General features: G+C 35.2%; 1 protein-coding gene across 1 annotated transcript; it reads left to right on the top strand.

Annotated features, from left to right (window-relative positions):
• Positions 1 to 6897: 6897 nt before the first annotated feature.
• Positions 6898 to 23917, top strand: LOC144434494 (uncharacterized). The gene is made up of 3 exons (XM_078122949.1): positions 6898 to 7714; positions 15495 to 15496; positions 23131 to 23917. Exons 1-3 carry the CDS (start codon positions 6971 to 6973, stop codon positions 23915 to 23917), a joined length of 1533 nt encoding a protein of 510 aa, XP_077979075.1. The 5' UTR covers positions 6898 to 6970.
• Positions 23918 to 24451: the final 534 nt, after the last annotated feature.

Raw genomic sequence — 24451 nt, 5'->3', positions numbered from 1 at the left:
CTTGTTATTTGGTGGGGACATTACTTGTGGTGTCTAGTTGGGAAATTGTTCAAATGGAAATGATCACATTTGCCATGTGGATTTTGGGTCTAAACATGTGTTTTTTGGTATAAAAAAAATAAACTCCAAAACTACTAGACTGGGTAAATGTGTCTAACATGTGGTGGGAACATACTTAGGCATGATCTTATCAGGATTTGTTCATGACATGTTCATTTCTTCAGAAATATTCAAATTAAGGCTAAAAATGTGTATTTTTGGTCAAAAAAGTATAATTCAAAACTGCTCAGCAGATAGGGCTGAAATTCAGTGGGAATGCATCTAGGGATGTATTAACAATGACATATTAATCATACAATGATACCATGACTTATATGCAAATTAGGTGTAAAAATGTTCATTTTTGGTCAAAAATTTTTATCTTAAAAAGTACTTGTTCTATGAATCTGAAACTTGGTTAGATGTCTCTGAAAGTGTTATTCTAGAGTTTTACTAAAAGTTTGACGAAATTGGCCCTGGCAACCATGACCACGCCCTTAGCAACAACCTAATGACAGTATATACATGTAGGCTGAAATTTATTTGGAATATGCCTTTTTTCATCTTCAACTGAAATGTAATACCCTTGTAGATCATTAAATCTTTAATTGGCTACTTAACAAGTTAAGCTTAATGAAATTGTATAGCTGGGTCTTACGTAATATTTCCTGTGTTTAGTCATAGACCCTATACTATGGTTTAATTAAGTGAAGATCATGAGGGAAAACCTGTCAGTGTTTTCCAAACCCTTCCACCCCTGTGTTATGGATTAACCTTATTCTTATTAATTGTAAAGCTGGACCACAATATTGACCAATCATGCTGTCTAGCTTATAAAGAACACTTTATGATGTTTTGACAAGTATAGTAGCTTCAAGCTATCAAATGCATATACTAACTTTTAGAAGTCTACTAATAATTGGTAACATAGTTTGGCAAGTGTGTACTAGGATAGAAGTAATAGGTATTTTTTCATTGACAATTTTTTTACATCTCTTAGTAGGTTTTTCACATTCATAAACTTTACATTTTTTATTTGCTAACCTTTATTCAGTTGTGCAACAGTGACTATTGGAACTATTTTTTAGATGTTGTTATTATTACCACAAAAGAAGAAAAAACCAAACAACTGAACACCGTTCTTCCTTTTATCGTTTACTTATTGTTATTGTTACCTTTAAAAATTACTGTTAAACATACTAACACGAATTCATATAAAAGTGTTAAAAAATATATGCAAATATATCTACCAACATGACCACGCCTATAGCAAAAGCCACATGAACATGTATATTGCAAAGATAGTAACATAGTTAAGATAGGCAACTAGATAGTCATTCAGCAAATGAACACCTGATGTTAGCATCTTCAAAACTATTTATTGTTTACTTATTGTTATTGTTACCTTTAAAAATTTACTGTTAAACATACTAACACAAATTCATATAGAAGTGAACAAAAGTGTTAAAAAATATATGCAAATATATCTACCAACATGACTGCGCCTATAGCAAAAGTTACATGAACATGAATATTGCAAAGATAGTAACATAGTTAAGATAGGCAACTAGATAGTCATTCAGCAAATGAACACGTGTTATTAGCATCTTCAAAACTACTGTTGTATGCCATTCACAGTATTTTACAGAAAAATAAACAAGACATTTGTGAATCACACTAGTCTTTCCCTTGTGGTATAACTTTGTATGCAAGTATGTATCTTTCTGTCTTGGTTTGTAAATAACTTTATTCATTTATGTATACATATGTATCTGTTTTTAATCTTAGACACACATCACCAGTTTGTCTGCTACTCAATTCAAACATAACCTATACATCCACATCTTCTGTATATTATGATGTAAACATGTGCTAGGCCATTGAATTAGCCATGTATTACTATGTATTATCAGTGTTCAACTTCTTCCACCTTCATATCTCTATAAAAGTATGCCCTCTATGTTCACAAGACACACCATCAGTCTGTGTAATTTTGACGTTTTATTGTACACCATCCCTAAAATTGACACTGCACAATGAATAAAATGTTCTTGTGACTCCACCATTGTCCTTAACTTAAAACACTGTTCCTCGGTCATTACAGCTATTAAATCATATTAAGTCTCAAACATCCACTGCGGGGGCTGTGTCATCTTCGATGGCTTGTCTTTAGTGGCACTGTCATTTTAGAAGTGTAACTTCTTTGTGGAGTCTAAAAAAATATATCACATTCAGCTAGTTATTAAAGTTTAAAAGGGGCGTGCAAGGAGGCAAGGAACATACTGCTTTGATTAATTTATAGAACTGAAGTGCGCATGTGCGATAACATTTGACATAGCAGCATGACATAGCTTGTAAACATCGACCTTGGCGTCTCAGCTGGCTCAGCTCAGTGCAGCCTCAGTGTCAATCCCAGTTAGTTGTTTGAGCGACTATCTCCCGGATCGTGGGTCCTTTCCTTCAATCACTCACTAGACTATATCAAGTAAGATAAACTCTAGGTAAGTACCTAACCCTGTAGAGTAATTTGACAGTGAAATATTCGGACACAATCGACTAAATGAACACTCGGTATCATGACCCGCCCGATTATAAAGAGCACCTTGCAATGCAATATACATGTTAGCCCTGTGCGCGAGTCTATATTGCTGACTTGACTCTAAGGAGAAATAGTAGGGACAATTGTCAGAATCGAGTCCCGTATTACTCCGTATGCAAGCAGGACTATATATACTGTGAACCGGGTAATTATTCGCGCATTTTTAATTTCGCGCAATTTCGCGCTCGACCGTGACCGCGAAATTAAAACTGCGCGGATGTACTCCCATCGGCATGCAAGGGTAAACAATGCCTTCTGTAAACATGCTATACCAAATCATATACTGTTGTCCTCGCTTGGTACATGTAATTCCGACATCTTTGCTACCTCTGATTTGCAAAAAGATGACTTCAATTCTGGTCGACACATTATGTGACTGTACAAACACGTGTGTGTTGTACGGGCCTTAGTTTGCTGTCAGTATACGTAAGTTAACAGTATCTCTCTTCCCATCGCTCATTCCATTTTGGCTGTGTGTTGTGTCGGCATTGATAACACTAATGTACGTGTATCTAAGTAATAAATGCTATTTCTTGCCAATTATTTTGTAATAGACTAAACATTCCATAATCAAAAATACACACCACTCGGTTTCATTTCACCAACATTAAGATGTAACATTTCAAAATTCAAAGACCAACCCTACGGAGAAATGGTATGTGCTATGGTGCGTCTTGTACAATCTTATCTAATGTTATCAGCAATAAAGGAAGTCACGTTGACAGCATGAACAGTCCTAGAACACCGTGGGAGTTTATTTTAGAACATGACAGATATAAACAAAGTCATAAAGCTTTCCGTCAACCGACATCAGAGGCACCGGCTGTTGTTTTGTGTCACTTATCTTGTTGTCTTTACCTAAATTGTCTCTGCTTGAAGCTCACTTCATGCAAGCAACCGCAACGCTCTATATTCCATAGTTGTATTTTTGTTTGCATGGTTGTTATTCATGCCATTTTATTGATACAAGAATCATATACAGTATTGTAAGTAACGTGTAGCAATCGGATCATTCTCTGTGACTTCGGATACTGAGTATCAAAATGTAACCAACGTGACCTTTTGAACTTCATTCCAAAAAGACGCAAAACAGAGACACTGACGTGATTTGATTAGTGTTTCACCAAACGTGTGACTGTACCATATTGACGCATGTGTGTTGACGGCTCCTGCTTTGAGGCTGTGAGCTACCCAACTTTCGTATTGTGTGATCTGGTAACTTGTTTAGTACATAATTGAACAAATTAACACCTACATTTGTCACAAGTCAACGTGTCACAGTATCTTCGCAGTTGGAAACAATAGAGCACTGCAACTGACGGATGCCGACAGAGCAATACTGCCCATCAATCAGTGTCAAATTTCATTGTTCTCAGCTCAACGTATTGTTTATGTTCACACAAAAAATCCACTGACGGCCTTGCGCGAAAATTAAACTGCGCGTAATCACCGTGATCTCCCAAAGCGCGAAAATAAGACTGCGCAATAATTTTCCGGTTCACAGTACATCATTACATGTAAACAGTTAGTACATGTACATGTAGCTACATTCTGAGCGCAACTACATTGTATGTCAGCACGGCGACCCACAAGTTTCCGTTCATGAGTCCATTCTCTGTTACCACATATAAAAACATGGACATGAACATCTTGTTTGTGGTACATGTTTATCATCACACACACTTGTGTGCTCCTGAAAATCTTCAACAGTTGCATATTATTCTTCAAACATCGGCCCCGGTGGCCAAAATATACAATATTTTGTCTTTTTTGTAAACGGTGACTAAATTTGCATTTTCTTTCAGTTTCAGAAATGGACAATGAAGAGTTGGTATTTAGTCTATATGAACGAGACTTGAATGAAGCATATCAAGTGTTACTTTACCGACTTGAGAATAATACACTCTCTGACAAAGGTATGTTGTTTTAAAACATAACATCACTCATTCCATTGTAGAATATTGATTTGATAACAAGTTTGTTATTTGCAGAGATTTTCAATCCAGTTGTCTAGGATTTGAATGAAATATAGTGAAACTGCTTTTTAGCAAAGATGAACTCGTTAAGTGGTAATATGGAAGAGGATTGGATATCTATTTTGGATTTTTAATTCTAACACAATTTTATCATGGTATCCTACTTGAGAAATCAACATGAATTATTATAGACCACATCTGCAAATTATTAATAAATGTGTGATATGTTTAATAGTTCAAAATACTGTAGCTCTAAAAATATGAAATTTTATCAAAAATTTATATCTCGAAAACTACTTTGTGAGTGGTGGCTAACGTTTTATGAGGATGTTTCTAGAGGAGTTATTCTGCTGATATTGTTGACGATATAGTCATAAATGGCCCTTGCAACCATGACTACACCCTTAGCAATGACTATATGTCTACACATTTTGCTAAGATAGCAATATAGTTGGGTTTGCAAGTGACTACACATTCAAAAATATGTATACTATATGCCTAGTAACGAGATCACTCCTCAAGCAACTGTAAATGTGGATGTGTATTTTATGCTTAGCAACAAGGCCATGCACATAGCAACAGTAAAATAATTGTGCATATTGTGAAAATAACATAGATTAATGCACAAGTGAATAAACATTCAAAAGTAAACATATATGTATACCTACTGTCCTAGCAACAAGACCACACACATAGCAACCGATGGTGTATATGGCAAAACTACCAACAGGATGAGTTTAGGCAAGTTGATAAATATTCAATGAAATGACATGTAGTCATCCAGCAACTCAAAAACTGTTCATGCATATCAACACTAAAGTGATGGTGCATAGTTCTTAGATAGCAACAAGGATGAATTGGAATATGAATTAATGTTGTTAAAAAACAATTATCACAAACTGGATTTGTGCTACACAGCCATTGATACTATTTTTCAGTGAAGGTTTATGTAAAGATCTTTACTTCAATACACAAATGGTTCGCAACATTAAAGGTAAATTAAAAAAAACTTGTTGTTCAGTAGACAAAAAAGAAAATTGTTTCTGCTCAGTGTGGGCATCATTTCAATACCCTTGTGTCAGTCTTTATTTTTCACGTTTGGCCAGCCCATGCAGTCTGCAGATCCGTGGGGAAACACAAAAATAACCCTCCCTAATTCAGTGAAGGCAACTGCAGAGCAAATCATGAACAAGCAAATGACACCTGCCCCCCCACCCCACACACACACACACACAGTTATGCTAATGTACTAAATAAAAAGACCTAATAACTTAACTGACATAAATAGTAGACTGAGTGACATGTTTGTTAAGAATTTTTTTTTAAATTATGTCGTCGTACCATTTTAGACAAACTGTCCAGACCAGAAACAATCCTCTCTCTTTTTTGCCTAAGCATGCATAATTCTTATGTTTTTACCGAATCATTTAGTTTCTGCTATCCATGTGATGTCATGTGTGTGTCTACCAGGGTATTGTTCACATCTGATATGAGGTCTGTCTCTTATCTGTCTGAATCATGGTTGTTTGTTACATTTTTGCATTCATATATATCACATTTGTGGATGAGATTGGTTAGTGACATATACTATGTTCAGACTACAAACAGGACTTTCACTATGAGTCATCACAAAGTGCTAAAACTAATAAGCTGGATTTGGGAGTCCAGTCACACTGGATTTTTGTACCTGACACAGATCACATACCAAAGTCATCCAATTTAATATTAGCATAGCCTTCATTTATTCCAATCATTTAGCAGCAACCCTGTACTTTAACCCTGGAACCCTCCTTATATAGGAAACTATACACTTACATAATCAAATAGAATTGTGTGTCAGACATAAAAGATAAGTTGACTCTAAACTCGTATTGTACCTGACCTATTAAATCTAACCATATTCAGAGTGGACATTTACTGTTCTTATTTACTTTATTAGGTTCGGTAAGAGTAGAGTCAACTCAAAGTCGACTAAACTGGCTAAATGAGAACCCCGTAATATAGTTTTCAGATGATCACTGCCTTTGTAACAATTTTGATTTACATATGTGATATGTGAGTTATTTCACAAACATCTTTATTCCTTGTGTCAACAGATAAATTCATGGTAATAGATTGTCTTTGTCAACATGGACTTGTTACATTCGATGAAGTCATGGTTGAAGAAAACACTGAGGAGCATTGTATAGAGTACAGTACAAGAAGTGACTGTGATGTGTTAGTGATGAATGAGAGCCAGAATTCTCAACAAACTATAATTGCATGTGAAAATAGTGATATTATTAGCAATGAACAATCTCCGCCAAACTCTGAGGAACATTGTGTAGGGTATGGTGATATAAGAGATGACAACGGAATGCATACAAATGAAAGGTCATTTGTACTTGAAGAGTGTAGTGAAAGTTCTGTTCAAAATGGTGATCTGAAAAAGCACATGAGAATCCACACAAATGAAAGACGATTTGCATGTAAGGAGTGTAATAAATGTTTTGCTCGATGTGCTGTTTTGAAAAGACATATGAGAACCCATACAAATGAAAGACCGTTTCTATGTAAGAAGTGTGGTCAACGTTTTATTCAAAATGGTCATTTGAAAGTACACATGAGAAGCCACACAAATGAAAGACCATTTGTATGTAAGGAGTGTGATACAAGTTTTGCTCAACGTAGTGCTTTGAATGTACACATGAGAAGCCACACAAATGAAAGACCATTTGTATGTAAGGAGTGTGATAAAAGTTTTGCTTTCAGTGGTGCTTTGAAAGTACACATGAGAATCCATACAAATGAAAGACCATTTGTATGTAAGGAGTGTGATAAAAGTTTTGCTTACAGTGGTGCTTTGAAAGTACACATGAGAATCCATACAAATGAAAGACCATTTGTATGTAAGGAATGTGGTAAAAGTTTTATTCAAAATGGTCATTTGAAAGTACACATGAGAAGCCACACAAATGAAAGACCATTTGTATGTAAGGAGTGTGGTCAAAGTTTTGCTCAAGGTAGTGCCTTGAATGTACACATGAGAATCCATACAAATGAAAGACCATTTGTATGTGAGGAGTGTGGTCAAAGTTTTGTTTACAATGGTGCTTTGAAAGTACACATGAGAATCCATACAAATGAAAGACCATTTGTATGTCAGGAGTGTGATAAAAGTTTTGCTTACAGTTGTGCTTTGAAAGTACACATGAGAATCCATACAAATGAAAGACCATTTGTATGTAAGGAGTGTTATAAAGGTTTTGTTTGTAGTGGTAATTTGAAAGTACACATGAGAATCCATACAAATGAAAAACCATTTGTATGTAAGGAGTGTGATAAACGTTTTGCTTACAGTTGTTCTTTGAAAGTACACATGAGAATCCATACAAAGGAAAGACCATTTGTATGTAAGGAATGTGGTAAAAGTTTTCACCAAGTAACTAATCTAAATGCTCACATGAGACACCATACAAATGATAAATGATATTTGTATCATGAAGTAAACATTTTAATGAAATTTGTAATATGAAATTACACATGAGAATTCATACAAATAAAAAAAAAATATTCATATGTAATACCCAGTTGGCCAGAATTTGAGCTTATCAGACATCATGATTATACTGTAAAAGGTTGTCCATATTCTTCATAATCTATGTACCCTCTGAAATGATATCTAGGTGGATGTGGATACCTTGTAGGAAATGTGCATGAAACTATCAAGAGCCAGATTTTTTATTAGCACAACTGAACTGAGGTTGTATATGGATCAACCACGTCTATGTGCGTGTGTGTGTGTGTGTGTGTGTGTGTGTAAACAACTTAAAGTCAAAACCACTGAACCGATTGCCATGCTATTTGATGGGTCCATTACCTTGGGTGTCTAGTTGTGAAATTGTTCAAATCAAAATGATCTTAACACCAGATTGTGAGTTGGGTCAAAAAATGTGATTTTTGGTCAAAAACCTTAAACTCAAACACTATGGGTTGAAATTTGTGTGAAACGGTCTTCAGGGTGTTTTTACTAAGAATTGTTCATGATATGATGGTTCCATCAGTGATATGCAAATCAGGGCTACAAATGTGCCTTTTTGGTCAAAAATCTATAATTCCAAAAACACTGAGCAGATTGGGCTGAAATTGAATGGGAATGCATCTAGGGGTGTATGGACAAAGAAATATTAATATTAAGTATACAATGATTCCAAGAGCGATATGCCAATTAGTTGTAAAAATGTTCATTTGTGGTCGAAAACTTATATTTCAAAAAGTACTTGGTCAATGAGTCTGAAACTTAGTGAGATATTTCTGAAAGTTATTCTGCAGATTTTCTTCAAAACATGTTGACAAAATTGGCTCAAGCAACTATGACCACACCCTTAGCAAATGACAGTATATTTTGTTTAATTAACAACATCTTCTGGTTGGCAAATGAGAAAACATTTTTAAAAATGTATGCAAATATCCCTAGCAACCATGACCACGCCCATAGTAACAGCCAAACGGTTGTGTATTTCACAAAGATAACAGGGATTAATAGACAATTGAGTAAAAATTCAAAAATGTACGTAAATTTGCCTAGCAACAAGACCACGCCCATAGCATGATTGTATTGTTCTTATGTAAATATCCAAACAAAATTGTTACTTTCTTTGACCTCTTGCCCCGTTTTCTTTGTTGCTAGTTTTCAACTCGTTTTCGTTATGAATTATATGATGTAAATAAAGTAATTTATCAATGCAATGCAATGCAGTGTATGGTTGTGTTCATGCAGTGTGTGTGTGAGGGCGACATAAACGTATCCACTCATCAAAATATGGTCGTTCCCGACGATCTATTACCGACGATCTTTTTCTGTACGTGCGAATTCGCCTTTTCAGGTATATAAATAACCACAGAATCACATTTAGAAGAAATATTTTGATATATATATAATATATTAGCAATAACCCCCGCCGAAGGCGGGTATACACGCGAATATGGTACAGTTCGCTCCATATAGCACTCGCCATTCAGCTCGTGCTATATATCGCGAATTGTGCCAAAATCTTGTGTATACCAGCCTTCGGCGGGGTTTATTGCTTAATTTTAACACTTTGAACCCCAAGCCCATGAGAGGGTATAATATAGGTGTTGGTACCATGTTACATAACACCTGGTGTCAAAACTGACCAAGGATGACCCAGGAAAACTATATATTTATGGAATCTACATATATCATAATTGCCAAAAATATGCAAATTTTTGTTATGTGACCTTATTAAATATTCAAAATGGCCACCAAACCAGTAAAGTTATGAAATATTTTTCACATTTTTATAATTTGTATTGGTGAGAGTACAAAGTTCTGTTTTTTATAGCATTTTAGCCCTCAATGTCACCAGCCTGTGGAATAATATAGAAATATTACATAATATGTAAAGATTTATGTATAAAATTTTGATTTCACCTCGGTAAACATGTGGTAACTCGTTATTTTTGCATGCAATTCAATGAGATGGAAGTACCATATTGCAGGATTGTTTGAGGCCAAACTGACCAATGATGATCTGATGAAACCATATATTTTTGAACTGGTCATAAAAAAGCATCCCCAAAATATGCAAATATTGGTCATGTGACCTCATTATACATTCAAAATGGCCACCTTTACAATAAAATTATTGAATTCTCTGCCCTTTTTTCAATTTGTATGGGTAAGAGTATAATATTTTCAATTTGTTATTGCATTTTATCCCTCAATGTTACAAGGCTGTGCAATAATATGGAAATATTACATCATATGTAAAGATTTAGGAGTAAAACTCTGATTTTCGCCCCATACAGCATATGGCGAACATATAGTAACTTGGTACTCTTGAACGGGGATTCTGAGAGTGACAGTGTCATATTACAGGATCGTTTGAGTCTAAACTGACCATATTTGACCATACATAACCAAGTATTTTTGGAATTACCAAAAAGAAAGTGGTCCCCAAAATATGCAAATATCGGTCACATGACCTCATTAAATATTCAAAATGGCTGCCATTACATTCATGTTATTGAATTTTATGCACATTTTTCAATTTGTATAAGTGAGAGTAAAATATTTTCAATTTTTTATTGTACTTTTAACCCTCAATGTTGCAAGGCTGTGGAATAATATGAAAATATGACATCATATGTGAAGATTTGGGCCAAAAATCTTTGGTTTTAGTCATTATGTACTTACAGTAATTTGATATGTTCGGCAAGTGAAATAGTCATATTACATGGGTGCCCGAGTCCAAACTGACCATGTTTTACCATACAAAACCAAGTATTTTTGGATACATCCAAAGACAGTGGTCCCAAAAATATGCAAATTGTGGTCATATGACCTCATTAAATATTCAAAATGGCTTCCATTACAGTCAAGTTATTGAATTTTTCACAAATTCTTCAATTCGTATTGGTGAAACCTGAAACATTCTTCATTTTTCATTGGACTTTGTTGTTCAATGTCATAAGCATGCAGAATTATATGCAAATATTTTATAATATGTAAATATTTGGGCACCAAATCTTTGTTTTTAGTCATCATGTACAGGGTAAACTTATGATATATCTGTGTGACATGATGCAAAAAATGTAAATACATGTATCATATTACAATACAAGCTTGCTTGAGTCCAAACTGGCCAAGTGTCATCTAGTATAACCATATATTTGTGGAATCAAAATGCAACATGGATCCCAAAATATGCAAATTTCTGTCTCCTGACATCATTAAATATTCAAAATGATCTCCAATACACAAATCATAGTTTTCTTGATATATATTTTTTTCTATATTTTGAAGGAGGACGCAAGACTTTCTTGACTTTTCATTTCATTTTATTGCTCATTATTACATGGTTGTGCCTTAGCATGCAAATATACAACAACAAACAATATCTATAACATAAAAATGATCTTTAATATTCATCAAGTGCTGAATGTATGTGGTAAATCTGAAACGTCATCCCAGAATTCAAAAAGGAGGAGTATCATATCACTAGGGCCCCAGGCCCTCGGACAATGTGACTTCTCTTTGTCTAATATTACTATACACTTTTCAACTCAGTGTGACACAGAGGACCCAAAAATAAATAATTTGGTCACATAACTTCACTGCTCTTTCAAAAATAGCTGACAGTCTCTAAAAAAAATTGACAGAATCTGTGATATTTTTTATTAGCATTGGTAATATAAAAAAACAAGTCATTGACAATGACATATACCCCGCTATGATTGTGTTTTAAGGAACTGGCAGTTTATGTTGTCATTTTCTTGATATCACTACTCTGATCATGCAACAACACTTGTGAACCTAAATCAAACAGACTTAGATATGTTGTGTCTGCTCATTGGACATGGAACATGCCTACTCATGTTGTATCTCCTCGTTGGACATGGGACATCCCTACTCTTCAAGATGATGTGATGGAATAATACATTCAACAATAAAGGATGGGGGGGGGGGTCTGTTCAAACATGTCTGAGCTATGGCATTGGACATGGAAAATTCGCAAACAAAATGGCTGCCAGGCAGCCATATTGGATCGTATCATGATGAAAATGGATATGCACATGTATGTCATAGAACACTGTCCTAATGCCAACTTTGAATGAGATCTGTTCAAGCATGTCTGAGTTATGGCTTTGGACATAGAAAATTCGCAAACAAAATGGCTGCCAGGCAGCCACATTGGATCACATCACGACAACAATGAATATGCACATGTATGTCACAGAACACTGTTTTAATACCAACTTTGAATGAGATCTGTTCAAGCATGTCTGAGTTATGGCTTTGAACATGGAAAATTCGCAAACAAAATGGCTGCCATGCAGCCATATTGGATTGTATCACGATGAAAATGGATATGCACATCTATGTCATACAACACTGTCCTAATACCAACTTTGAATGAGATCTGTTCAAGCATGTCTGAGTTACGGCTTTGGATATAGAAAATACGCAAACAAAATGGCTGCTAGGCGGCCATATTGGATCGTATCACGACAACAATGAATATGCACATGTAAGTCATAGAACACTGTCCTAATGCCAACTTTGAATGAGATCTGTTCAAGCATGTCTGAGTTATGGCTTTAGACAGGGAAAATTTTCAAACAAAATGGCTGCTAGGCAGCCACATTGGATCGTATCATGAAACAAATTGATGTGCATATGTATGCCATTGTATGTTGCCCCTGTACCAAGTTTGAAAAAAATCGGTCCAGGCATCTCCAAGAAACAGCTCTGGACGGACGCACGCACGCACGCACAGATGCAGGGATGCACGGACAGACGGAACCCAATCCATAAGTCCCCGTTCCAGACTTTGTCTGGCAGGGACTAAAAAAATAAAAATGAGACACTAACACTCATGAGAAGTCAGGGAGTAGATAAATGGCAAAGATATGGTAAATTGTCATTGCTACTTGTTATTAGTAGTGGCAATGTACATGTACATGCAAAGTCAATTGACAGTCCCCTAGTTTGTTACTACATGTGTATTGTTGCACTTGATTTTGATAGTATATGAAACATTTTCAGCATACTTCTCACGTCTGTTTGCTACTGGAAATTATGTGTGCGTATGCGCGAGGATTTCCCTTGTCACAGTACGGAACGTGAGGACAACTGGTCGATGAAACGTATCATTTTTGCGTAATTAGCTGCCATTATTAGTCATTTCCACTTTTTTGAGTCCTCAAAAATAAGCGACGGGTGTTTAGCAGGGGAAAAATTCCACCAAGGCCGGCCTAAACAAGGTAAGTTACGTTGCCGTGAATCACTGCATATTTCAACCAAGGTACTACATGTACCTTGTCAGTATAATTCCTCCAAGGTACTACCTACTACTAGGTACATGTACGTTCAACGTTTCATGTTTACGTCGTATGTGTGTATTTAAATGGTTAGAAAACACCAAATTAAATTTGAAGTCGCCAATCGTTGAGGCTTTGGAATTATCATATCAGTGCTAGAAAACATACTTCGTTGACGATCTGTAACCCGACAATCGGACTGTTCATTTTGTGTCAAGTTCTCTTGTACAATTTTTCGTCGTTCGTATGAGCACTTTTGGTTTTATTCTATTAGTCATCCATGTACTGTAGCTTGATAAAGGTGTGCTAAACACACCGAAACGTCGCTATCAAATTTAAGTAACTGCGACTGTAAACACATACATACAACTTAGGATTGGAAGTAAGTGCAACTTCGAACTTTTGCTATCTATCTATCTATCGAGTCACTTATATTATAAATATATACTTTTACCCAGTGGTGATTTAACAATATGCAGGGTGTATGATACATGTGTAGTATGATTAAGTCATTACTGTATTACAAAACAGTTTCAAAAAAACTTTGCAGTTGTGCACAGCTAGTGCATTCTACAGAGATTGTTCTCATGGAAGTATTTTTACTCATGTTTTTTTTCACATATTTATCATGAGATAAATTTAAAACTTAAAATACATCACTACACTGACAAAGACTTCCAATGAACAACGGATGAGGTAAATATTTCAATACAGTGTTTCTCCTAAAATCATTCATGCCCGAACCAAACATTTTGTGGCGTGCTTTCTTTAGTGGCACTGTGATTTTAGAAGTGAAACTTCTTTGTGGAGTCTAAAAAAATATATCACTTTCAGCTAGTTATTAAAGTTTGAAAGGGGCGTGCATGACCGAGGCAAGGAATACTGTGAACCGGAAAATTATTGCGCAGTCTTATTTTCGCGCTTTGGGAGATCACGGTGATTACGCGCAGTTTAATTTTCGCGCAAGGCCGTCAGTGGATTTTTTGTGTGAACATAAACAATACGTTGAGCTGAGAACAATGAAATTTGACACTGATTGATGGGCAGTATTGCTCTGTCGGCATCCGTCAGTTGCAGTGCTCTATTGTTTCCAACTGCGAAGATACTGTGACACGTTGACTTGTGACAAATGTAGGTGTTAATTTGTTCAATTATGTACTAAACAAGTTACCAGATCACACAATACGAAAGTTGGGTAGCTCACAGCCTCAAAGCAGGAGCCGTCAACACACATGCGTCAATATGGTACAGTCACACGTTTGGTGAAACACTAATCAAATCACGTCAGTGTCTCTGTTTTGCGTCTTTTTGGAATGAAGTTCAAAAGGTCACGTTGGTTACATTTTGATACTCAGTATCCGAAGTCACAGAGAATGATCCGATTGCTACACGTTACTTACAATACTGTATATGATTCTTGTATCAATAAAATGGCATGAACAACCATGCAAACAAAAATACAACTATGGAATATAGAGCGTTGCGGTTGCTTGCATGAAGTGAGCTTCAAGCAGAGACAATTTAGGTAAAGACAACAAGATAAGTGACACAAAACAACAGCCGGTGCCTCTGATGTCGGTTGACGGAAAGCTTTATGACTTTGTTTATATCTATCATGTTCTAAAATAAACTCCCACGGTGTTCTAGGACTGTTCATGCTGTCAACGTGACTTCCTTTATTGCTGATAACATTAGATAAGATTGTACAAGATGCACCATAGCACATACCATTTCTCCGTAGGGTTGGTCTTTGAATTTTGAAATGTTACATCTTAATGTTGGTGAAATGAAACCGAGTGGTGTGTATTTTTGATTATGGAATGTTTAGTCTATTACAAAATAATTGGCAAGAAATAGCATTTATTACTTAGATACACGTACATTAGTGTTATCAATGCCGACACAACACACAGCCAAAATGGAATGAGCGATGGGAAGAGAGATACTGTTAACTTACGTATACTGACAGCAAACTAAGGCCCGTAAACCACACACGTGTTTGTACAGTCACATAATGTGTCGACCAGAATTGAAGTCATCTTTTTGCAAATCAGAGGTAGCAAAGATGTCGGAATTACATGTACCAAGCGAGGACAACAGTATATGATTTGGTATAGCATGTTTACAGAAGGCATTGTTTACCCTTGCATGCCGATGGGAAAGCCAAAGTCAATTATCTACATGTCGAGGTCAACGAAAACATCGATGCGTGCCTCATCAAAACAAACAACGGTTCTACAAAACGGAAGCGAGGGTCTTATCAGCAGTACTCCTCTGAGATTCTATGCAAAATTGGAAATAAAGATTCATAATTCTTTGTAAAACTTCGTTGCAAATACTTTATTGGGTGTTGTCTGAAAACTCGTGTGTCAGTGTGTTTGCGTGTACCGTGTGTGGTTGTATACGGAGTGATTGTAACAAAAAAGAAAGAAGTTAAATACTTGCACACAAGTACATCCGCGCAGTTTTAATTTCGCGGTCACGGTCGATCGCGAAATTGCGCGAAATTAAAAATGCGCGAATAATTACCCGGTTCACAGTATACTGCTTTGATTAATTTATAGAACTGAAGTGCGCATGTGCGATAACATTTGACATAGCTTGTAAACATCGACCTTGCGTCTCAGCTGGCCAGCGCTGGCTCAGCTCAGTGCAGCCTCAGTGACAATCCCAGTTAGTTGTTTGAGCGACTATCTCCCGGATCGTGGGTCCTTTCCTTCAATCACTCACTAGACTATATCAAGTAAGATAAACTCTAGGTAAGTACCTAACCCTGTAGAGTAATTTGACAGTGAAATATTCGGACACAATCGACTAAATGAACACTCGGTATCATGACCCGCCCGATTATAAAGAGCACCTTGCAATGCAATATACATGTTAGCCCTGTGCGCGAGTCTATATTGCTGACTTGACTCTAAGGAGAAATAGTAGGGACAATTGTCAGAATCGAGTCCCGTATTACTCCGTATGCAAGCAGGACTATATATACATCATTACATGTAAACAGTTACTCAGCTGAACGTAGCAGCCACAACTCGCCATCAGCCACCGATGGGGGCGCTGTTCACAGTAGCCTGAATAGCTCAAACCACAGACACTCGTGACCATGCTCAAACTATAATAGCTTGTCCGTCAGCAAGGAAACAACGCATTTTAATTGCTGTAAGTAGTAGTCATACTACCTTTGAATACTTAAATTTGTCCCTGGAAGAATAATTGTTGTCTTTATTGAAATTATTAATCTTTTCATGTTCCACCATGTAACGTATAGGCATATATAGCAATAGGGAATCAGTGGACATATTAGTAAATACACTCTAACCAACTAGTACACATTATCAGTATGCATCTCAGCTATAGCCCTGTATAGGTGGTTTGAAATAATTATTGTCATTCATACCCAGCAGACACGACTTTGTATGCTCATATGGCCTTCTGGGTAATTTCCAATCTAATACAAACACCTGTAACTGACAAACAATAGAGTGTGCACATTTTTTAATTGCTGTAAGCAGTAGTCATACTACCTATGAATACTTAAATTTATCCCTGGAAGAATAAATATTATCTTTATTGAAATTATTAAACTTTTCAAGTCCACCATGTAATGTATCACCATATATAGGAATGTGGAATCAATGGATATTTGAATAATTATTTCTCCAAAAATATTGAGTGTGCATTCTAACCAACTAGTACACATTATCAGTATGCATCTCAGCTATAGCCCTGTATGGGTGGTTTGAAATAATTATTGTCATTGATACCCAGCAGACACGACTTTATGAACTCAATATGGCCTTCTGGGTAATTTCCAATCAAATACTATGAGCTGTAATTGACAAACAATAGAGTGTGCACACATTTTTATAGCTGTAAGTAGTAGTGATACTACTTATGAATACTTGAATTTATCCCTAGAAATATAAATATTGTCTTTATTGAAATTATTAAACTTTTCAAGTCCACCATTTAATGTATAACCATATATAGGAATGGGGAATCAATGGATATTTGAATAATTATTTCTCCAAAAATATTGAGTGTGCACTCTAACCAACTAGTACACATTATCAGTATGCATCTCAGCTATAGCCCTGTATGGGTGGTTTGAAATAATTATTGTCATTGATACCCAGCAGACACGACTTTATGAACTCAATATGGCCTTCTGGGTAATTTCCAATCTAATACAAACACCTGTAATTGACAAACAATAGAGTGTGCACACATTTTTATAGCTGTAAGTAGTAGTGATACTACTTATGAATACTTGAATTTATCCCTAGAAGAATAAATATTGTCTTTATTGAAATTATTAAACTTTTCAAGTCCACCATGTAATGTATAACCATATATAGGAATGGGGAATCAATGGATATTTGAATAATTATTTCTCCAAAAATATTGAGTGTGCACTCTAACCAACTAGTACACATTATCAGTATGCATCTCAGCTATAGCCCTGTATAGGTGGTTTGAAATAATTATTGTCATTGATACCCAGCAGACACGACTTTATGAACTCAATATGTCCTTCTGGGTAATTTCCAATCTAATACTAACAGCTGTAATTGACAAACAATAGAGTGTGCACATTTTTTAATTGCTATAAGCAGTAGTCATACTACCTATGAATACTTAAATTTATCCCTGGAAGAATAAATATTGTCTTTATTGAAATTATTAAACTTTTCAAGTCCACCATGTAATGTATAACCATATATAGGAATGTGGAATCAATGGATATTTGAATAATTATTTCTCCAAAAATATTGAGTGTGCACTCTAACCAACTAGTACACATTATCAGTATGCATCTCAGCTATAGCCCTGTATGGGTGGTTTGAAATAATTATTGTCATTGATACCCAGCAGACACGACTTTATGAACTCAATATGGCCTTCTGGGTAATTTCCAATCAAATACTATGAGCTGTAATTGACAAACAATAGAGTGTGCACACATTTTTATAGCTGTAAGTAGTAGTGATACTACTTATGAATACTTGAATTTATCCCTAGAAGAATAAATATTGTCTTTATTGAAATTATTAAACTTTTCAAGTCCACCATTTAATGTATAACCATATATAGGAATGGGGAATCAATGGATATTTGAATAATTATTTCTCCAAAAATATTGAGTGTGCACTCTAACCAACTAGTACACATTATCAGTATGCATCTCAGCTATAGCCCTGTATGGGTGGTTTGAAATAATTATTGTCATTGATACCCAGCAGACACGACTTTATGAACTCAATATGGCCTTCTGGGTAATTTCCAATCTAATACAAACACCTGTAATTGACAAACAATAGAGTGTGCACACATTTTTATAGCTGTAAGTAGTAGTGATACTACTTATGAATACTTGAATTTATCCCTAGAAGAATAAATATTGTCTTTATTGAAATTATTAAACTTTTCAAGTCCACCATGTAATGTATAACCATATATAGGAATGTGGAATCAATGGATATTTGAATAATTATTTCTCCAAAAATATTGAGTGTGCACTCTAACCAACTAGTACACATTATCAGTATGCATCTCAGCTATAGCCCTGTATAGGTGGTTTGAAATAATTATTGTCATTGATACCCAGCAGACACGACTTTATGAACTCAATATGTCCTTCTGGGTAATTTCCAATCTAATACTAACAGCTGTAATTGACAAACAATAGAGTGTGCACATTTTTTAATTGCTATAAGCAGTAGTCATACTACCTATGAATACTTAAATTTATCCCTGGAAGAATAAATATTGTCTTTATTGAAATTAATAAACTTTTCAAGTCCACCATGTAATGTATAACCATATATAGGAATGTGGAATCAATGGATATTTGAATAATTATTTCTCCAAAAATATTGAGTGTGCACTCTAACCAACTAGTACACATTATCAGTATGCATCTCAGCTATAGCCCTGTATAGGTGGTTTGAAATAATTATTGTCATTGATACCCAGCAGACACGACTTTATGAACTCAATATGGCCTTCTGGGTAATATCCAATCTAATACTAACAGCTGTAATTGACAAACAATAGAGTGTGCACACATTTTTATAGCTGTAAGTAGTAGTGATACTACTTATGAATACTTGAATTTATCCCTAGAAGAATAAATATTGTCTTTATTGAAATTATTAAACTTTTCAAGTCCACCATGTAATGTATAACCATATATAGGAATGTGGAATCAATGGATATTTGAATAATTATTTCTCCAAAAATATTGAGTGTGCACTCTAACCAACTAGTACACATTATCAGTATGCATCTCAGCTATAGCCCTGTATGGGTGGTTTGAAATAATTATTGTCATTGATACCCAGCAGACACGACTTTTTGAACTCAATATGGCCTTCTGGGTAATTTCCAATCTAATACAAACACCTGTAATTGACAAACAATAGAGTGTGCACATTTTTTAATTGCTGTAAGCAGTAGTCATACTACCTATGAATACTTAAATTTATCCCTGGAAGAATAAATATTGTCTTTATTGAAATTATTAAACTTTTCAAGTCCACCATGTAATGTATCACCATATATAGGAATGTGGAATCAATGGATATTTGAATAATTATTTCTCCAAAAATATTGAGTGTGCACTCTAACCAACTAGTACACATTATCAGTATGCATCTCAGCTATAGCCCTGTATGGGTGGTTTGAAATAATTATTGTCATTGATACCCAGCAGACACGACTTTTTGAACTCAATATGGCCTTCTGGGTAATTTCTAATCTAAACAGTTAGTACATGTACATGTAGCTACATTTTGAGCGCAACTACATTGTATGTCAGCACGGCGACCAACAAGTTTCCGTTCATGAGTCCATTCTCTGTTACCACATATAAAAACATGGACATGAACATCTTGTTTGTGGTACATGTTTATCATCACACACACTTGTGTGCTCCTGAAACTCTTCAACAGTTGCATATTGTTCTTCAAACATCGGCCCCAGTGGCCAAAATATACAATATTTTGTCTTTTTTGTAAACGGTGACTAAATTTGCATTTTCTTTCAGTTTCAGAAATGGACAATGAACAGTTGGTATTTAGTCTATATGAACGAGACTTGAATGAAGCATATCAAGTCTTACTTTATCGACTTGAGAATAATACACTCTCTGACAAAGGTATGTTGTTTTAAAACATAACATCACTCATTCCATTGTAGAATATTGATTTGATAACAAGTTTGTTATTTGCAGAGATTTTCAATCCAGTTGTCTAGGATTTGAATGAAATATAGTGAAACTGCTTTTTAGCACAGATGAACTCATTAAAGTGGTAATATGGAGGAGGATTAGATATCTATTTTGGATTTATAATTCTAACACAATTTTATCATGGTATCTTACTTGAGAAATTAACAGTAATTATTATAGACCACATCTGCAAATTATTAATAAATGTGTGATATGTTTAATAGTTCAAAATACTGTAGCTCTAAAAATATGAAATTTTATCAAAAATTTATATCTCGAAAACTACTTTGTGAGTGGGGGCTAACGTTTTATGAGGATGTTTCTAGAGGAGTTATTCTGCTGATATTGTTGACGATATAGTCATAAATGGCCCTTGCAACCATGACTACACCCTCAGCAATGACTATATGTCTACACATTTTGCTAAGATAGCAATATAGTTGGGTTTGCAAGTGACTACACATTCAAAAATATGTATGCTATATGCCTAGTAACGAGATCACTCCTCAAGCAACTGTAAATGTGGATGTGTATTTTATGCTTAGCAACAAGGCCATGCACATAGCAACAGTAAAATAATTGTGCATATTGTGAAAATAACATAGATTAATGCACAAGTGAATAAACATTCAAAAGTAAACATATATATATATGCCTACTGTCCTAGCAACAAGACCACACACATAGCAACCGATGGTGTATATGGCAAAACTACCAACAGGATGAGTTAGGCCAGTTGATAAATATTCAATGAAATGACATGTAGTCATCCAGCAACTAAAAAACTGTTCATGCATATCAACACTAAAGTGATGGTGCATAGTTCTTAGATAGCAACAAGGATGAATTGGAATATGAATTAATGTTGTTAAAAAACAATTATCACAAACTGGATTTGTGCTACAGAGCCATTGATACTATTTTTCAGTGAAGGTTTATGTAGAGATCTTTACTTCAATACACAAATGGTTCGCAACATTAAAGGTAAATTAAAAAACAACTGGTTGTTCAGTAGACAAAAAAGATAATTCTTTCTGCTCAGTGTGGGCATCATTTCAATACCCTTGTGTCAGTCTTTATTTTCCATGTTTGTCCAGCCCATGCAGTCTGCAGATCCATGGGGAAACACAAAAATAACCCTCCCTAATTCAGTGAAGGCAACTGCAGAGCAAATCATGAACAAGCAAATGACACCTGCCCCCCCCCCCCCACACACACACACACTTATGCTAAAGTACTAAATAAAAAGACCTAATAACTTAACTGACATAAATAGTAGACTGAGTGACATGTTTGTTAAGAATTTTTTTTTTAATTATGTCGTCGTACCATTTTAGACAAACTGTCCAGACCAGAAACAATCCTCTCTCTTTTTTTGCCTAAGCATGCATAATTCTTATGTTTTTACCACATCATTTAGTTTCTGCTATCCATGTGATGTCATGTGTGTGTCTACCAGGGTATTGTTCACATCTGATATGAGGTCTGTCTCTTATCTGTCTGAATCATGGTTGTTTGTTACATTTTTGCATTCATATATATCACATTTGTGGATGAGATTGGTTAGTGACATATACTATGTTCAGACTGGATTTGGGAGTCCAGTCACACTGGATTTTTGTACCTGACACAGATCACATACCAAAGTCATCCAATTTAATATTAGCATATATCCTTCATTTATTCCAATCATTTAGCAGCAACCCTGTACTTTAACCCTGGAATCCTCCTTATATAGGAAACTATACACTTACATAATCAAATAGAATTTTGTGTCAGACACAAAAGATAAGTCGACTCTAAACTCGTATTGTACCTGACCTATTAAATCTAACCCTATTCAGAGTGGACATTTACTGTTCTTATTTACTTAATTAGGTTCGGTAAGAGTAGAGTCAACTCAAAGTCGACTAAACTGGCTAAATGAGAACCCTGTAATATAGTTTTCAGATGATCACTGCCTTTTTAACAATTTTGATTTACATATGTGATATGTGAGTTATTTCACAAACATCTTTATTCCTTGTGTCAACAGATAAATTCATGGTAATAGATTGTCTTTGTCAACATGGACTTGTTACATTGGAAGAAGTCATGGTTGAAGAAGACACTGAGGAGCATTGTATAGAGTACAGTACAAGAAGTGACTGTGATGTGTTAGTGATGAATGAGAGCCAGAATTCTCAACAAACTATAATTGCATGTGAAAATAGTGATATTATTAGCAATGAACAATCTCCGCCAAACTCTGAGGAACATTGTGTAGGGTATGGTGATATAAGAGATGACAACGGAATGCATACAAATGAAAGGTCATTTGTACTTGAAGAGTGTAGTGAAAGTTCTGTTCAAAATGGTGATCTGAAAAAGCACATGAGAATCCACACAAATGAAAGACGATTTGCATGTAAGGAGTGTAATAAATGTTTTGCTCGATGTGCTGTTTTGAAAAGACATATGAGAACCCATACAAAAGAAAGACCATTTGTATGTAAGGAGTGTGATAAAAGTTTTGTTCACAGTAGTCATTTGAAAGTACACATGAGAATCCATACAAATGAAAGACCATTTGTATGTAAGGAGTGTGGTCAAAGTTTTAATCAAAGTGGTGCTCTGAAAGTACACATGAGAATCCATACAAATGAAAGACCATTTGTATGTAAGGAGTGTGATAAAAGTTTTGCTTACAGTGGTGCTTTGAAAGTACACATGAGAATCCATACAAATAAAAGACCATTTGTATGTAAGGAGTGTGGTCAAAGTTTTAATCAAAGTGGTCATTTGAAAGTACACATGAGAATCCATACAAATGAAAGACCATTTGTATGTAAGGAGTGTGATAAAAGTTTTGCTTACAGTGGTGCTCTGAAAGTACACATGAGAATCCATACAAATGAAAGACCATTTGTATGTAAGGAGTGTGATAAAAGTTTTGCTTACAGTGGTGCTTTGAAAGTACACATGAGAATCCATACAAATGAAAGACCATTTGTATGTAAGGAGTGTGGTCAAAGTTTTGCTCAACGTAGTGCTTTGAAAGTACACATGAGAATCCATACAAATGAAAGACCATTTGTATGTAAGGAGTGTGATAAATGTTTTGTTCATAGTGGTAATTTGAAAGTACACATGAGAATCCATACAAATGAAAGACCATTTGTATGTGAGGAGTGTGGTAAAGGTTTTCACCAAGTAACTAATCTAAATGCTCACATGAGACACCATACAGATGATAAATGATATTTGTATCATGAAGTAAACATTTTAATGAAATTTGTAATATGAAATTACACATGAGAATTCATACAAATAAAAAAAAAACATTCATATGCAATACCCAATTGGCCAGAGTAGTTTATCAGACGTCACGATTGTACTGTACAGACTTGTCCATAATTTTTGTAATCTATATACCCTATGGAATGGTATCTAGGTGGATGTGGATACCTTGTAGGAAATGTGCATGAAACTATCAAGAGCCAGATTTTTTATTAGCACAACTGAACTGAGGTTATATATGGATCAACCACGTCTGTGTGTGTGTGTGTGAACAACTTAAAGTCAAAACCACTGAACTGATTGCCATGCTATTTGATGGTCCATTACCTTGGGTGTCTAGTTGTGAAATTGTTCAAATCAAAATTATCTTAACACCAGATTGTGAATTGGGTTAAAAAATGTGATTTTTGGTCAAAAACCTTAAACTCAAACACTATGGGTTGAAATTTGTCTGAAACGGTCTTCAGGGTGTTTTTACTAAGAATTGTTCATGAT

Source organism: Glandiceps talaboti, chromosome 4 (assembly GCF_964340395.1).
Source record: "Glandiceps talaboti chromosome 4, keGlaTala1.1, whole genome shotgun sequence".
Taxonomy (NCBI): domain Eukaryota; kingdom Metazoa; phylum Hemichordata; class Enteropneusta; family Spengelidae; genus Glandiceps; species Glandiceps talaboti.
This window is presented reverse-complemented; position numbering and strand designations above follow the sequence as displayed.